The sequence below is a fragment of the Macrobrachium rosenbergii genome, chromosome 7 (assembly GCF_040412425.1).
Source record: "Macrobrachium rosenbergii isolate ZJJX-2024 chromosome 7, ASM4041242v1, whole genome shotgun sequence".
NCBI classification, from domain to species: domain Eukaryota; kingdom Metazoa; phylum Arthropoda; class Malacostraca; order Decapoda; family Palaemonidae; genus Macrobrachium; species Macrobrachium rosenbergii.
Window position 1 is genome coordinate 29,611,264 of NC_089747.1, and position 14,694 is coordinate 29,625,957.

At 35.6% G+C, this 14,694-nt stretch overlaps 1 protein-coding gene across 4 annotated transcripts in view; it reads right to left on the reverse strand.

Moving 5' to 3' along the window:
• Positions 1-3,066: 3,066 nt before the first annotated feature.
• IleRS (Isoleucyl-tRNA synthetase) overlaps positions 3,067-14,694 on the reverse strand; it is a 173,882-nt gene continuing 162,254 nt past the window's right edge. For all 4 annotated transcript variants that reach the window (XM_067106897.1, XM_067106896.1, XM_067106895.1 and 1 more), the window contains 2 exons: positions 10,506-11,704; positions 3,067-5,569 (listed from right to left, as the gene is read on the reverse strand). In XM_067106897.1, the coding sequence (XP_066962998.1) occupies positions 5,350-5,569; positions 10,506-11,704 (1,419 nt within the window). In that variant the 3' untranslated portion in view covers positions 3,067-5,349. The remainder of the gene's footprint in view (positions 5,570-10,505; positions 11,705-14,694) is intronic.

Sequence of the window (14,694 nt, forward strand, 5' to 3'; positions counted from 1 at the left end):
CTGTTGCATACCACTGGCACCCCTACATCCATTTAATCTGACAACTGTATTCACACTGAAGAGAGGTGGTGTCAACTCAACTGCAACTGCCTACAGAGAAGAGTCAGTGCACATGCACAAAGAATAGGGTTATAAGGTCATTGTACTCTCTCCACACCTGGGAGAACTCTCTGAAAATGTGTTTCACTACCAATCTTTAACCCTTTTTGTGGTGCACACATCCTATGATGCACAATAATGGCATAAGAGGAGTGGTGGAACACATCATGTGATAATCATTATTTCGAGCCATGATATTTGAAGGAATTTTGCAGGAAAATGTTCACATCAATTGAATAGGACATGAATGACTACAGGCAGTCCCTTGGTTAACAGCGGGCTCGGTTAATGGCGATCCAGTTTTATGGCACTTGTCTAGCAACGAAAATCGGCATTTTTCGGTGCCAAAAATCGCCGATTTCTGCTTATTGGCGCCAATACATACCTAACAGAGGCACCGATAACCAAAAATCGGCACTTTTTGTGCTGAAAAAACGCCGGAAATCGCCGATTTTCAGTTAGTGGCGATTTTTGGTTATCATCACATCCCCAGAACAGAACCCATGCCGATAACCGAGGACTGCCTGTATATATGGCAACACACACTTCAGCTCAGGATAGAGGGAGAATAGTCTCCCTTGAGATTTCATTGGGGAATGTACTACATCTCCCCAAGACATCTCGTATATATTTGTCCATATATATATACTCAAGGATTGTTGCTGGTTGCAGTTCTTACCTTTTACAATAAATTGCGAGCTGCAGTTGTAATTTTTCAAAGTACAAAAAATATTAGAATTATTACATATATAACTTGCTAAAAGGAAATACATCTTCCCATCACAGTACACCTCATATATAATTTATTTGTCCATAATTTAATATACTCAGGGGATTGTTGCTACTTCTAATCTATTAAATGAGTTTTAATTGTAAAATACAGCACAACAAATATTAGACAGAACATGATTTAACTCGCTACCATATTTTTACGACTGTCATGGAAAAGAGGCCTTGCACAAGGTTGGAAACATTCACTTTCAACTTCCTGTGGCAGGTACAGAAATGAGATTGTTTTTTATGCCATGAGCATTTGCATACCTTTCTCATTCCACTGAATGTTGGCCATTGGCAACATTCTACAGGTGAACAGATGCATGCATGCACACTGGTGTATCCCAATAGGTATGCAACCTGAACCTACCCACCTTTGGCAGGAGCATGGTCTGATGATCAAGCACATGCCTAGCAGATAGGCAGGGTTGTTTCCACCAGGTGCACTTTAGTGAAGCACATTAGGAAGAGTTACTTGCACACTTGTTTGTAGACCAGGTTCACACAAGATTGTACACTCAAAGCACCTCTGGTATGCACACAATCCCAGAACAGAATGTACACCTAGGTTTGTTTCAAGATAATTGCAGTTGCACAGGTTCTGTTAAATGTGTCTCTAAAGAGGCACAGGAGGAGCACCTTAAAAGAGATATCCCTCAAAGAGAGAGCCCAGTACTGGCACACTCCAAAGTGCATGCATGCATGCACTGAGTAAGAAGGTAGCACTGGTTCCTCCTCTTTACCCCCTAGGGGGCAAGGAGAGTGGAAGCCTACCCTTTTGTCTTAGCATGCATGGTGCAATTTGCATGTGCCAAACAGAAGGTAACATTGCAAGTGTTAGAGCAACAGCAGACAAAATCAAAAGGGTTGCAGTAACAACAGACCTCACAGATGACATAGTAAGAGTAGGGGTGTGATCCTGACCTCCCATTAAACAACCCTCCACCCGTCTCTTCTTGGAAGGGGTGTTATTAGGGAAAGAGTTGGAAAGACTTTGGCAGTGAAGGGGACAAGGTAAGCTACGATTTGCAAGGTACTACTTCTACTGATTGCCTTCCAACAGCACAATAATCATGTACCCTAAAACAGCAACACTGCTGAAATTAAAAGGAAGATTAGTGTTCATACAATAAAAATGGGGGGAGTGCAAAACACTATCCCTCAAAAATAAAAAACTTGACAATAAAAACACATGTTCAACCTATCAAGAGTGCAGCACAGTAGGTCTTCACAAGATGATGGCCGAAAGAAAAGTGACTATCGTAAAACTAATTTGAAATTTAAATACAGTGCCAGTTAGAGATGTTGTCACATCTCCGTAATGTCATTTGTTTGCCTTCACTAAACATGGTGAAGTATTGTAAACATGGTGAAATATTGTAGCCGCATCTGTCTGTCATGTCAAAGAACAGTCAGGTATTTAAGCTCTTCAGTCAAGGTGTACCATTCCTGAATTGTCCATAATAGAAGGCCCTCCACAACACCTTTTAAACGCTCAAGTCCACGAAGTGATTCATAATGTACATCAATATTTCAGAGAAAAATAAAATTAATCTGTAATTCATGGCTCGAACAATGCTGTCAAAGAACTGTTGAAGCAACTAAGTCATCCAGAATGAAAGTTTATCATGTGCAAGGAAGGCGAAAGGACTGTGCAGGAATCTGGAATTCCCGTTTTCCTTGAGAAAAAAGAAAAGACAATTTACAAATATTATGAATTCGATGGTGTTAAGTTAGTAAGTGCGAAAGGAAATTACAACTCTTGATAGTCTGTTGTTAGATGCTCCCTGATAAAATTGATTTTGCTTACAATTCATGGGCCTTTACAAAGAAAGAACAAACAGTCAAGGAAATGGTAGACTAATTTTAAGATGTGGCTACTGGTTAACTGAAGAGATTTCAAAAGGACAGCACAAAACGGGAAATTTTACGACTGGATTACAATACCCCTTATGGAGAGAGGTAGAGGACAGAAAACAGATTACTGTATAAGTTCATGGAGAAGTGACAACCTCTATGATTGGCCTATGTTTCATTTTAAACTGGTTTTGCCAGTCATGGTCGGTGTTCCCCGTTCATCCCCCTTAACCACAACGTGACCATCCTGGCCCCTGCTGAAGGGTAATCATGTAACCCAACCAGCTAACATTAACATCACAAAGCCTATAAAGACATTTCTTGGAAAAGAATACATTTATTGAAAATAACCAATTTACTACAAGTACGATGCCTTTCTTACAAGTTAGGCAACAGCCATGCTACAAAGAGAATTTAAAACTATGGTAAAATTGATTTCTGCATCAAGTAATGAATGCTTAAACAAAACTAGAGAAATGCTAACTGATAAAAATGTGATGTGTGTTTTTGTATTGATGCTATATGGGCATCAGACCATACTTTGCTTTCAGTTTCAAACCCCTGTAATGGATTTTTTACACATCCACCAACTTTTTTCTAACATTCTGGAATTTATAATTTTCTTCTCTAGCCACTCACTAGAATAAAATATAAACTTCTATCATATTTTATGGAAAAATATTTTAGGCTGCCATTTTCAATGAAGTGAAGCAGGTTCTTAATCATAGTTTAACAAAAACCTGTTCTATGATCAACAAGAAGTTTGAAGTTGTTATTCTCTTTTGATTCTAGAGTGAATAATGCTATTCTTTTTTTTTTTAATTTTACACCATCTATCTGACTTGTTAATAAAACATAAATCAGTATTGCAGCACATGAACACCTGTAAAATGCTCATAAAAATATAAAAAGATATAAAAAATTAAAGCAAAATTATGTTATTGCTTATGACTATCACAGTGAAAAATCTGTATATTTAAAAAAATTAACACAAAACTTTATGTACCAGGCAGTAGTATCCCTATTCCATTACATCAATGAAAACTGGTAATTAATAACTAAAATTATTAGTTTATGCCCCAAACTCAAACAGGAATAAATTCTCTTCAATAAAACCAAGACGTTAAAAATTTTCACAAAACTGAAAAAAATCTTCAGTTACAGTAAAGGCACTAGTTTCAGACCGAATAATATCACATAACAAAAATTTATATGCTCAATTTTCATCCTGGACACAACAGATTGGTAAAAGCATAAAAATAAATGGTTATTTCTTAGCCTGAATGTACAATGCTTTCTAAACTACAAGATCATTTAATAAATTTTCTAAAGCCACCTCACAACTTCAGCAAATAGTTATTAAATTATGTTATTTGGTATATGTGAAATTATGTTATTTGGTATATGTGAAAATGCCATAATGCAAATTGCTGCCCTTACTGGCTAAGGATTTTATACATAGTAATCTTACAGATTTAAGTTACCTTGATCTTATCTTTTCAACTACCAAATTAGCTTTCCTGTTTTCCCTAAATAGGTAGCAGCATGAACTAAATTATACATTTGCACCAAATTTTTCATGACAATGGTCCAAGGTTATTTCTACCACTTACAGAAGTCCTGACCTTCTAAACAGAAACATGATGATGAATATTTTAATGTGGAATGGATACAAACTAGAAATGTGAACATCTAAACAGATTCCCAGATGTATAGCACGAAACTGTAAATTGAAGAAAAATAGTCACCATACTAGGAAAAATTCATAATTTAAGAAACATCAAATACTTGCCGCCTTATTTTGAATTGGATGTATAAGTTTCCAGTTAATTTTCAAACACACCACAATTAGCTGAGGTAAAAGAGAAGAAAGTAACAAACATTTGACAACTCTGTTGAGTGGGAACAAGATGATCCATTACAAAAATTATTGCAATTACAAACTGAAACCTTTAGAAACAATTTAACCCCTTAATAACTAAAATTATTAGTTTTGTAATAGATGAGTGTAATAAATTTCAATAAACCTACTCAGCAGGAATTAAATGAAAAATTAAAAATGCAGAAAATAATTTGAATGTTTTCATAAAACATGAAAAAAATTGTCACTATCGGGACTTTATTAAAATCATCCTTACTGGTGGGAAGTCTCTATCTAATGTATTATGCCCAAGGAAACTAAGAATCAAAATTTTAATATGCTTCACTGACTTGCAGACTTCAACTTGTACTCACTTGACAATAACATCACTCCTCATCTTCCCAAAATACTCTCCACACATCTGAACTTGAGATGACTTCAGCATCTGTATTGCAAACAGTTCTGGCTTTATGATCGGTTGTGCATCTTATAATAAGACATGATCTCACTGTCTGTATTGCAAACAGTTCTGGCTTGATGATCAGTTGTCAACTACATTAAAAACTCAAAAGCAATTTCAACACATTACATGATAACCACTGATGAGTGCAGGAAAACTTTATATTATACTGTATACATATTTATAATTATGTATGAGTCTGATGAAGTTTAAGTTCAAGATACATGATGTAGAAATATATATATATATTTTTACCAGTAATCACAATATTGTAATTGGCCACTGACAGAGAAAAAGCCTAGGCATACAAGGTGCACCCATGTAACTTTGTTAGACTACCACCATTTATCTGAAGAGATTTCTTTCTGTTAACATCTGTAAACAGCATCGGCACGGATGTAAAATTTAACACTCGCTGAACAACTTTCTGGAACATTTCTGATGACATAATACCATCTCCACAAGGATTCTCCAAAAGAACACAAGCTTTCTTATAACAGCTTTCTATATTGACATACCTGAAAAGGGAAAATTAAATGATGCAGTTATAAAATAAAATTATAAAAACTACCAAATATTATTGTAAATAATGAGTTAACTAACCATTAAGATTTTCCTCTCGTACAGCTGGCATAAAGGGCTCGTTCTTTATCATTTACATTAGCTCTTATTAACCCTTTTGCTGCAAGCCTATAATTGCCACTAGTGACAAGATTAGTGTCCTGCTAATCATGTAATAACTAATTTTCTCCCTAATATCTTTGTACTTTGACTCTTGTTATTTTCATTACTTTTATAATATTACACTGTACTATTATGTTATCAAAAGTTTTATAACATTGATAAAATATGCAAATATGTAATTATTCAGCTTTTATTGGCGATTCATTTCAGTGTGATACCTTTCAAAGCATGGAGTACAGTAACACCATTTTCGTTATTCAGTATGAAAATCTTTACTACAAACTTTGAACGCTTCCTCTTGGCCAAACATTTAATCTGGAAAAAACTTCACAAGTAAAAAATAGACTTGGCATTCTGTAGAAATTGTGAATTTTATTATCTCCATTAAAGTTTCACAGCACCAATTGTTTTACAAAATGAATCTTCAATGGTCTTCCATTTGCAAATTTTATCATGTTTTCTGTTTACATACACCACATCTGGTGCCTGACAAATCTGCTTCCTCTTCTCTCACTTCCTCTGATTCATGATCATTTCTCATAAAACCTGAAGTCAAATTATTATCTAAGGTAGGTTTGCCTACAACTATGATATAATAAACATCATATTCAATACTGTCACTATCTGATAGTTCCAGTCTACTATCATCATGATTTCCAAATGAAAGCCTCTGCACTGCTTCATTGTCAAGAGAAACCTCTTCCCTTCCCCTTCTATAGTATTTTGATGGTTACTGAAGGTGACAGACTGTCTAGCCCTTGTCCTGAGATTATCCTGTATGTTGGAAATAAAATTTTGCCCTTTGTCACTAGAATACAGACAAATGCTCTTTATAAAATGACAAGGGAAATGTGTTATCTATTATGAGCTGCCTCAACAAGACCAAAAAGAATGATGAGTGAGGTGTTATCACTGACAAGAACAAGCATATTCAATCTGGTCATAGTGACCACAGTTTTGGCTGCTTTATCATCATCCTCATTTTCTCAAATGCTTACATGGGCCAGGAGCCAGAATTCTTTAACATTTATACCAGTTTCATATAACTTGTGGAATGAAAACTTTTGTTGATATAATTTTTAGAATGAAAACTAAAATTTATTGAACAAAGGACTTTCAACAAAATAATTCTGAAGGGGTTCTAAAGCACTTCTAGTTATTGAAAATTAAAAATTTTTGTGGTACCATTTTTAACAATCGTAACTGCTGCCCATATGGCAGACAAGTTTGCTATGAGAACAGATGCTTTATTGGGTAAAGAAAACTGGATGTTTCACCACACAATACTGCAACACATCCTCCAACAAAGTTAAATTTGGACCTTTATATCTCATATGCTCTTTTTAAATATCTGTTCTATTTTATGCTAAAGTATGATAATCAGAGACATATAACAGATAACGCAAGAGTGTACAGACAAATTTTGGGCATAATGCAAGGAAGGGAAGTTCTAATACAGTAAAACACCATATTCGCGTTCTCACGATTTGCGGACTCACGCATTCTCGGATTTCTCTGTGGAACGTATCTACCCATTATTCGCAGAAAATTCGCCCAATCGCAGTATTTTTCACTGAGAAATATTCACTAATTACTGTATTTTCATATTTTCATGACTAAATGCACTTTTTGTGATAAAACTAATAAAATACTCGGGTATAAGCATTTTTTGGGGGTTTTTCTTGTGTTTAAACAATCAAAATAGGCAATTCTAATTGTTTCTAGAGGGGTTTTAAGTATTCGCGGATTTTAACTATTCGTGGGGGGTGTGGTACGCATCCCCCACAAATACGGGGGGTTTACTGTACTGATGTAGTGTTATTTTCACATTTACTGATCTGAATATTCTTTTAGCCAGGACAGGGAATGGTAGTGAAAGATTAACTGTAAAATGTCTCAGATTATAAAGCTCTTTGTGGCAAATCACTTGCCTGAATTGAGTGCACATCTTATGGTTACTTAGTCTTGTTACTTAGTCTTGGTAGCGAGAGAGAGAGAAGAGGTTCACCACTTTCAATGTGTACAGATTTATTTTGGGAGGACTTAAATACTCCAGTGCAGCTTCATTGTGGATTACATCTATGCTTTTCATAATGCACAGTCTGCTTCCAGAGTCTAAACTAGATATACTGTAGAGTTGCAGAGGATATTTACATTAGGGTTGAGCTTTCAGCTTTCCAAGTTGTATGTGACTTTTTATCATCTTTAACACTTTTTACTTTTGGCCTTATGTTTTCCAGCTCCAGTGGGTATCAAAGATTAAACCCTCGAATATTGTATACTGGCTAACATCCATTATTTGGCTTTTTGTTTTTATTTCTATTTCAATTATTTTCCCATCTAATATCTATAGAACATAACAGCTTTGGTCTTTCTATGTAAAATTTGAAACCTGTTTAGCTTCTTTTATGGTAATTCCTGTTCTCCCTTTAGTAGTTTTAATTTTGTACTGTACATATATTTACATTACTTACACCTTGCATGATAATCCTGACCATAGTTTATGCATTTTGGTGCACTACAATTCCATGTAATTTTTTGGTCATCCAATCAACAGTAAGCACACAGAAGGTTTTTGTGGCACTTTTTGTAGTGTGACAACATTTTAGCATTTTTTTTTATTGGAGAGGTTTGGGTACACAGGGTGATAATTCTTTTTTGTCCAAGGAATTTTATTTTCATTGTGGTTATTATCCGTCAAACTTTAATATTGCTATCTAAAATAATATGCCTGCGACATTTTCACTTAAAAATACTGCAGATTTCTAGTTCTTGTATACTGTTGTGCCTTTTTTTCATGGAATCGAACACACTTTTGTTAACTGACTCAAATTCATCTAAATATCTCGGTACAACTATAGTTACTTGAATGTGTTCAAGTCATGTTTGGTAAGTGTGACATATAAATTATCAATTTTTTTTAATTAAGTAATTATGTGATTGCTATATGTAGATGGTTACTACCAACCACTCATTTTTGCTTGTTTGCCTAAATGACATGTTTTGATGGACATTATGCTAGTTGAAATTTTCTAGTCTTATGCATAATATTCTTTAGCCCATTTTAACCACTAGAAATCTTGACCAATTTTGAGTCCCAAAGAGGGAGTAAAAGTGGGTCAAGATTGGGTCTGTCATCTTATGTATCTTCCGATTCCTTTTTGGATTTTGATAGGGTCTAGTCTTATATAAGACTAAGTTACTTTGTAGTTAAGTATATCTTAGTTTAACCAAACCACTGAGCTGATTAACAACTCTCCTAGGGGTGGCCGAAGGATTTGATTTATTTTACGTGGCTAAGAACTGACTGGTTACCTAGCAACGGGACCTACAGCTTATTGTGGAATCCGAACCGCATTGTAGCGAGAAATGAATTTCTATCGCCAGAAATGAATTCCTCTTATTCTTCATTAGCCGGCTGGAGATTCAAGTTACTTTGGAATAAGGAGCCCATACCAACTTTTATATTAGCACCATGGGTCATCAACAGTGTTGAGGGATTGTTTAAAGGTCCAAAGCTATTTAAAATCTTTGGGGGAAAGGGGGCTATTCATGTGATACCTATGAAAAAGACAACTGACTGAAAGTTAAGAAAAACACATTCTTCCAAAGAACTCATTCCTCAACCAATGATGCCAGTAAGAACTGACTGCCAAATTTCCACTTCTTACCCTACTTAAAAGGGATGGCACTAAATATGACTAGGGTGGTTTAAGTGTAGGCCAAAACTCACTTGAGACTGAGAACATTACATGAAAACAATCATCCCCTCTCTTATCATCTTGGTAGAAAAGTTGGACAAAATGCTGAGAGTCCTGTCCCCTAAAACCAGCCCATCCATGGAATCCATGATCCAGTTCTGAAGGCTAGTCCCACCCCTACTATGTCAATAGGACCATTCAAACCTTATTGGGTGGCTGACAAGATCACCACAGCTCCCATTAATGGCTTTGAAAATGATGACCTCCAATCCAGTAACAGTACCTCTTCTTTATAATCAAGACAGTAATGTGGAAGTTGAAGTAAAATTTAAGATCAAATTTGAAATATTTCATTAATATTAGAGAGAGAGACTTGAGGCATTTAAATTAAAACAGATGAAAAGAGATTTCCTTAGTTTGAAAGCATTCTTGCCCAATACAGAGCTTCAACACAAAATATAAATATTCTATGCTGAAGCTATGGGATGTCAAGACAGCATTCTCACATGACTGGGTTAAAAATGCCCTAATAAAGTTACTAAATATTCTATTGCAAAAAAGTGTTCACACATATGCTGTCCCATGAATTAGTCTTTGTAATTAGTTTCCATTCATCTTTTAAAATACTCAAGACTAAGAATACTCAGCTGGACAAGCTTGTAAGCTTAAGAGTGCAGCCACATATTTAAAAGTGGCATAAATGCAAACATCGGAAAATTACTCCTTTCATATCACTAACAGGTTGAAAACAAATCAACAATTGTAAGTACAGAACGAATTTTGGGACAATGCTGGATAACTGTATAAAGCACTGGTTAGGAAAACTATTAAGTTGCTGACTTGTTATTTGACCTGTTTGTGATGTGTGCATGAGAAGTTAATGTATATTACGAATAGTTTTACTGAAGTGTGGACCCACCCTAATATATGTTGTCACCAACATCAGGTAAGATTCTAACAGTTGAAATTATTTCCAAGATCACTATGCAGTATATGAAGGTTGACTGAAAACGAACCCTACTGGTAAATTAGAGAGAGATAAAAAACAAAAATTTATTATCACACCTACTTGCTATAAGGCTTGATGGCAGATGTTGCAACTGGAACTTTATTCTGGACGTAAGTTATGACCACTGTTTTCCCTGCAAGGGTGGCCACAGACGTTTTCTCATCAATTTCTCTTCTTGATACATATAATTTAGCATTCTTAACAGGGAATCCCCAGATAGAATGAGCCTCTTCTATAAGCTGCTTGCAACTAGTCATGACACGTGCTCCTAAGGGATTTTCTAAGAGTAACGTGCCACTACAACTATTTGTACAAAACCTTGGCGCCCCATCCAATATAATATTGACCCATGGGCAAGACACTCCCTCAGTACCACCAGGACTGTCCACAATTGATGCTGTAGTAGACCATCCAGCACATAAGCCCTGTGTTATTATCAACTTTAATGATTCCTCCTTGATTTTTGCTACTTCTTCAATTAGTACGGATGAACTGTCCTTCTGCGAAAGGGGTCTACATGGAGTTTTTGTCGAAGTCTCTATATACTCTAAATGAGAAGACAAAATACGTGCCAACTCTGCACTCTTATTATCAACATCATACCATACAGTTACTTCATCTGTGGGGACTAGTTTAGCTTTCTTTCTGAGCTTCTGAACTCTGTTGACAACTTCTCGAGCTAACCCTTCATCTAACATTTCCTGTGAGGGAGTTGTGTCCAAAAGAATAAGAACAGTATTATCGGAGTGTGCTTCATATTTTGATGCTAATTCTGCAGCTTTTTCTCCACTGAAACTATACTTAACATTTAATTCACTGGCATCTATAGTGTGACCCAAAATTTCAATGGAACCTGTATTCAGCATCTTTTGGATGTCATCATCTGTGAGTTCTGCCACTTTCTGCTGGACCTTCTTGGCATCTCCCTTAAGCCTTGCACCCAATAATTTGAAGTTCATATCTGCTCTAAGTGCAACACCATACTTCTGCTTGTCTGTTGAAGTTGTAACTGACTTTACATTCAACTCTTCTTTGATGTACTGTTCAAGACGTAGGACATCATCCAGGATCTGCTGATCCTTATGGATTACAACAACTTCAGGTAAAGGATATTTCATTGGCGTATTCACTTTGTCCCTCAAGTACCGACCCAATTCAACAACACTCTGTAGTATTGTGACGCAATCCTCAATTTCAGGGCAGATAAGCTTCCCCACTGGCTGTGGCACCATCAAATAATGGATTGAACTAGTGTCACCCTGAAAGAGAAATTTAGATAAAATATTAACTAACAGCATGTTACCTTTAATTCTAGTAATTCTAGGGCCTTCTAAATGAGTCATTCTGGTATATGCATTTATATACAATCATGCATTTATATACAATCTAGGTGTTCTGTGTTCAAAGTCTTGTTAACTTAAAGATGCATATTAACTAAAAAAAAATTATCTACAGCTGTATTTATACATTGTACATTAACATAGTGTCTTCATGTCCAGATATATTCTACCAATGAAGACTTCATCAACTGAAGTTAATGGGACACTGCCAAACCTCTTTTACAGTAATCAAAAGTAATTAGCTGTTTTATCAAATCTTTTTTCTTTGAATGACTATCATTATCTATTAGAAAGTTAGTATTAATATTCACACTGCTAAATAAAAATATCACTAAGAATTATATCTTTTATTATAAGCAATATGAGAGACCAAATAGGAAAATGCAAATAAAATAATTATCTAGAAGAAGAGTGTAGAAATGGATGTATTTATACCTAATATTGGCATGGTGCCAGCCTGTCCAGAATTATTCTGGCAATGTAAGATGGCAGTGACTGAAGTTACTGGGGCACTACCAAACTTCTTTTCAAGTGATCATAACTAATTAATCATTTTACAAAATCTGTTCTGAATACCAAAATCATTAATTCATCTACTAGTACATTATACATTCACAATACTAAATCTGAATATCGCTTGAGAATTTGATCTAATTTTAAGCAAAAGTGGGAGGGGCCAAACAGAAATTATGGGTAGAGCCATGTGCCCCTTTATTAGAACCCTTTTGAATATCCATAAGAATCTGAAATTCATTATTTCTATTCAAACTGAATATTTATTATCAACATTTTCTTCAGTAGTTTAAAATATAAAGCACAACAGCTTCAGTCAACAAAATAATTGTTGCCAGTACAATTCTGTGCAGTCACCAAACCATTATGCCAGGTAAAATTACAGTCGGATGTACATGAAATAGACAAAACCCAACAAAGGGAAACAATTTAAAATTTTTCATCCCTAAAACTAATATATAATGCCAGAACTGAAGTACGCCTCCTGAATACTGAAACTAAAGATCCTAAATTATTTATTAGGACAATGGAACGCCAATATCAAAATGCTGTATGAGCAAGCTGTTAAACACAGGTATAAATTTTACAAAAGAAATTTCAAGTAACACTTGCTTCCTGGATACAAAGCTCTTTTCATACTTAAGAACTTTCCACCCTAATAAGGATGGGCAAACCAACTGCTCAAGCTGATGAAGTGATGGCTAAGAAAAGTACCTCCCCAGTCAGTTGTCAAATAATGTCATTCAATAACACTGTACTGTTGGTGGACCAAAGATGTGAAGCTACCAAACATAGGTAGTTGGGAGAAAAGAACTCCAAGCAAAAAACATGTTCATACTCATGAAGCAAAAGACACTTCATATTCTATGTACAAGTATATCTGTTAAAATTACATGCATCTCATATCTACCTGGAGTATACAGCTTCTTGATTCCAAACCTCTTTAACAATTCTACTGTGTCCAACTTGATATTTATCAAGTTTGGAGCTGCAGCTTTGCATGACCACTTCCTTGCCAATGCTTTCATTGAACAAGCCCTCGCAATATACTTTTACTTCACAAGATATAATACAAAATCAAATACAGCATTCAATGTAATGTAATAAGTAACGCTTAATTTGTGGGTTCGTAAGGTCCAATTACAAAGCTCCACTCCAAGGAACTTCATCAAACTTCAGAAATCTAAATTTCATACAAGACATCCTTTGATAATTCAAGAATAAATGCAAGTCAAGAGAAAAGGAAGTTCAATTATTTGGTGTGTTAAAAGAACAAGATTATTCTCCATAGTTTTTACAATACAGTATGTTCATCTTCATCACTAAGCAACAGAAAAAGACTCTTGTAAGATTAAAACAGGTCCATTAAAATGGCAATAGTGGTAAGATTTGAATTTGAGAGAAACAGATCCCTTTCACATAATGCCCAAATCCAACCCAGTTCATTTGTGGGGGTCTTAAAATCTTGCCTATCATTACCTCAGAAAAAGCTCGGTTAAAAGGATTACAGAATAAAAAACTTTAGTGTAAGGGTTCGATATCCAGGGATCTAGTGGAACCAACGAAAGTGAAGAAGCACATATGCCTTGCCCAGGTTATAAGTTTTTCTGGAAGGTTCATCAGAATGCCAGGAGACTGGCAAACTACTGTTTTAATACGAGGTTAATTTCAGTTTTTGTAGTAAACTGTTTTTATAACAAAGATGAATTTCAGTCCCATAGTTGGAATGGGATGGAATATAGAGTTTAGGCCAACGGCCAAGCGCTGGGACCTATGAGGTCATTCAGTGCTGGAAAGGAAATTGATTGGTTAGGTAGGTTTGAAAGGTATAACAGGAGGAAAACCTCCCAGCTGCACTACGAAATAATTATTAGGACAAGGTGAATAGCAAGAGAGAGGAAAGATAATATGAATGGAGGTACAGTTAAAGGAATGAATGGGGTTGCAGCTAGGGGCCGAAAGGGCACTGCAAAGAACCTCAATAATGCCTACAGTGCACCTCGTGATGTGCACCGACAGCATTAGCTCCCTTCAGGGTTAAAGAGCTTGTTGATCTGAACTTGCAACACTTGAGAGGTAATGGAAGGTTATGCCAACAGGTTGTTACACCGGAGCACAAAGCTGCCTGTCCTTCATGCCCTCAGGTCTGGCAGCAGCAAAACACTTCAAACCAGCTTGATGTTTCTCCTCCTCCTCGTACCAAAGAATACTCAGTGCTACCTTGCACAGGGCCTACAGGGAGGTACCACTTTCATGTAACTTTCATTGTGTATTGCAAGGAGTATTAAAGGTTTATTGTTTTCTGTCTTATTAAAGGTTCATTGTTTTCTGTATTATTTTTCATTTGTTACCATTAGCCTTATCTCAACTTGCTGTTCACAGTTCTATAACTTCAC